The following is a 1,074-nucleotide window of genomic DNA, read 5'->3' as shown; positions in this document are numbered from 1 at the left end:
TAGTGAATGGAACAATTCATGTTTTTTCTTTAACTGAGGATATCAAAAATCAAATAGGATGGGTTGCAAAAGGAATAGGAAGTCTTAAATGGTGGTTTGGAGTTGAAAATAATGTATCTGATTATGCCTCATTAATTATTCATGATATTTTACCTAAAACACAAACTGAATTATATTTCCTTCAAAGTGATTATTATAAAATTGGATGTTTGTTACTTTTATTATTATTTTTGTATTATTATTATTATTTACAAATGATTTATTTTAAATAGTATTTGGTTTAAATGGTGAATATTATGAAAGTCAATTATCATTAGAAAATCAACAATTAGTTAATGATATGTCTGCTCAAATTGAAACAATCGAATTAAATTAAAAAAGAAAATTAATATTTTTTTTTTAAATAATTTAATTATCAATCATTTTTGTCTCAATACATCATTGCTCTTTTCTCTTTTTGTTGTTTAAATGAATCAATCAAAGAGATTGGTACTGAATTCCCAACTACTTTTAAAAATTCATTTACTTCATTATTAAACCCATCAATACCTTTCATCCATGCATATTCTAGGAATAATGCTAGACATCTTAATAATTGTTTTTCATTTGAGTTAGTATAAAATAACATAACTTCAAAAGTAATTTCAAATCTATGAAGTTTTGTTGAAAGAATTAATAAATTTTCAATAGAAACTATTTTTTGACATAATTCATTCATTATACTTAATATTTTATATGCTTTTAATAATTCTTGTTGAGTTTGTATTCCAATAATCATACTAAGACTCATTGCTTCTACAATTAATCTTAATCTAATACAAATATCATTTGGTTGTTTCATTTTTATATCTTCTTCTTCAATTTTAATTTTTATTAAATAAATATCTTCAACACATAATTTTAAAATACATTTAATTGCTTCTTCATACATCCCTTTCTTAACATACCATCTCCATAAAATTTCTGGCCAATATTGTTTTAAATAATTCTTAATTTCATTTGATGATAAATTAATAATAATATCAATTTGATTATTTTCATTTAAAATATCATATAATACTTTTTCTGCTTCTA

The 1,074-nt window shown here is 21.5% G+C and overlaps 1 protein-coding gene across 1 annotated transcript, besides 4 other annotated features; it reads right to left on the bottom strand.

Moving 5' to 3' along the window:
- Nucleotides 1-209: 209 nt before the first annotated feature.
- Nucleotides 210-249: a microsatellite.
- Nucleotides 250-365: 116 nt separating this feature from the next.
- Nucleotides 366-416: a sequence feature (AT_rich).
- A 14-nt stretch (nucleotides 417-430) lies between these two features.
- EDI_297850 (uncharacterized protein) lies at nucleotides 431-988 on the bottom strand (the record flags this gene model as incomplete). Its single annotated transcript, XM_001741272.1, has 1 exon — nucleotides 431-988. A coding segment is annotated over one exon (558 nt), but the record flags the coding sequence as incomplete, so codon positions are not given.
- Nucleotides 860-885: a sequence feature (AT_rich).
- Nucleotides 977-1,059: a sequence feature (AT_rich).
- The last annotated feature ends 15 nt before the right edge of the window (nucleotides 1,060-1,074 follow it).

Source organism: Entamoeba dispar, genomic scaffold (genome assembly GCF_000209125.1).
Source record: "Entamoeba dispar SAW760 scf_1105229463675 genomic scaffold, whole genome shotgun sequence".
In the NCBI taxonomy this organism is placed as follows: Eukaryota; Evosea; order Mastigamoebida; family Endamoebidae; genus Entamoeba; species Entamoeba dispar.
Note: the sequence above shows the minus strand (reverse complement) of the source record. Positions and strands in the feature narration are given on the sequence as shown.